Source organism: Mesitornis unicolor, unplaced genomic scaffold (genome assembly GCF_000695765.1).
Source record: "Mesitornis unicolor isolate BGI_N332 unplaced genomic scaffold, ASM69576v1 scaffold29454, whole genome shotgun sequence".
NCBI lineage: Eukaryota > Metazoa > Chordata > Aves > Mesitornithiformes > Mesitornithidae > Mesitornis > Mesitornis unicolor.
In genome coordinates this window covers 402-1,913 of record NW_010181245.1, presented here as the reverse complement: position 1 = coordinate 1,913, position 1,512 = coordinate 402, and the positions used below count along the sequence as shown (strand labels likewise).

General features: G+C 62.4%; 1 protein-coding gene across 1 annotated transcript in view; it reads right to left on the bottom strand.

Moving 5' to 3' along the window:
- The window catches only part of LRRN2 (leucine rich repeat neuronal 2), a gene marked incomplete at its 3' end in the record, with an annotated part of 1,829 nt that extends 602 nt beyond the window's left edge, over positions 1-1,227 (bottom strand). Inside the window, 1 exon segment of the mRNA XM_010183379.1 lies at positions 1-1,227. Within this exon segment, the coding sequence (XP_010181681.1) occupies positions 1-1,227 (1,227 nt within the window).
- Between the last annotated feature and the right edge of the window lie 285 nt (positions 1,228-1,512).

The following is a 1,512-nucleotide window of genomic DNA, read 5'->3' as shown; positions in this document are numbered from 1 at the left end:
GTCCCGAATGTGCCTCCTCTTGAGGTCGGGGGGCTCGGCGCACAGCGTGGACTGCGGCTCGATGAAGCGGATGTGGTTTTCCGTGCTGTTGACCCAGCGGATGACGCAGTCGCAGCGGATGGGGTTGCTGTGGATGCTGATCTCCTGCAGGTTGGGCAGGGACTCGACCGTCTGCTTATGCAAGGCACTTAGGGCGTTGTTGTTGAGCATGAGGGTTTCCAGCTGGGGGAGGTGGTGGAAAGCGTTGGGGTGGATGAAGGACAGCTTGGGGTTGTTGGTCACGTCCAGCTTGGTCAGCTCGGGGAGGTTGATCAAGGCAAACTGGTCGATGGACACCAGCTCCTCCATGTTGTTGAGCCCCAGCTCCTTGAGGTGCAGCATGTTGGTGAAGTCGCTCTGCCGGACCCTCTGCAAGGGGTTTTTGTTCAGATCCAGGAACTTGAGGCCGGGCACTTGCTGCAGCGCCCGCTTGGGGACGTCGACGAGCTTGTTGTCGTAGAAAGAGAGGCTCTCCAGGCTCCGCAGCCCCTCCAGCGCGTAGTCCGAGATCTCCCTCAAGTTCATCCCAGCCAAAACCAAGCTCCGCAGGTTGGACAGGGGCCTGAAATTCATATCCAGGATGGCATCCACCCTGTTGCCTCCGATCATGAGGATCTCCAGGCTGGGGAGCATCTGGAACCAGAGGCTGTCGACCGTCCGCAGCAGGTTGGAGTTGAGGTGCAGGCGCAGGAGGCTGCCGAGGCCCGCGAAGGCGCGGGGGGCGATCCTGCGGAGCTGGTTGTGGTTCAGGTACAGCTCCTGCAGGTTGCCCAGCCCGGGGAAGCTGCCGTCGGGCAGCTCCGAGAGCTGGTTCTCCTCCAGGTGCAGGCTGAGCAGCTGGGGCATGCTCTTCAGGCCCAGGTCCCAGACGTCGGTGAAGCTGTTCTGCGACAGGTCCAGCTCCGACAGGTTTCGGAGATAGTCCAGCTCGCTCTGCTCCAGCCTGGCGATGTTGTTGCTTTGCAGGAGCAGGGTCTGGGTCCCCTCTGGGAGGTCTTCGGGCACGGCGGAGATGAACAAGTCATTGCAGTCCACGGTGGCGGCCTCTCGGTAGACCGAGCGGGGGGTGTACCACGGCCTGATCTGGCAGACGCACTGCGGGGGGCATTTCACCTTCCAGGGCACGGTGGGGATGGCGGTGGCGGCCACCACGCAGAGCAGGAGCGAGCTGGGTTGGAGGCGTCTCATTTTCGGCGGGTGGGACCTTGGCGGCTTTCCAGGCAGGAAAGGCTCAGGGGGCACATCCAGAGCAAGGCGTGGGGCACAGCATCCGCGGCAGAAGATGCTCCATGCGAGCACCCGGCACCGATCAGCCCCTGCTGCCGGCTGCCTCCCCCCGCCGACAGCACATAACACCCAGGAGCAGGGCCTTCAGTCAGAGCTTTGCCTCTTCTTCCTCCCCAAATGACTCATTTCTGCACTCAGCCGCATCTTTCGGGTTCCTCCTCAAGGTCATTCCTGAAAGAGGCCAGA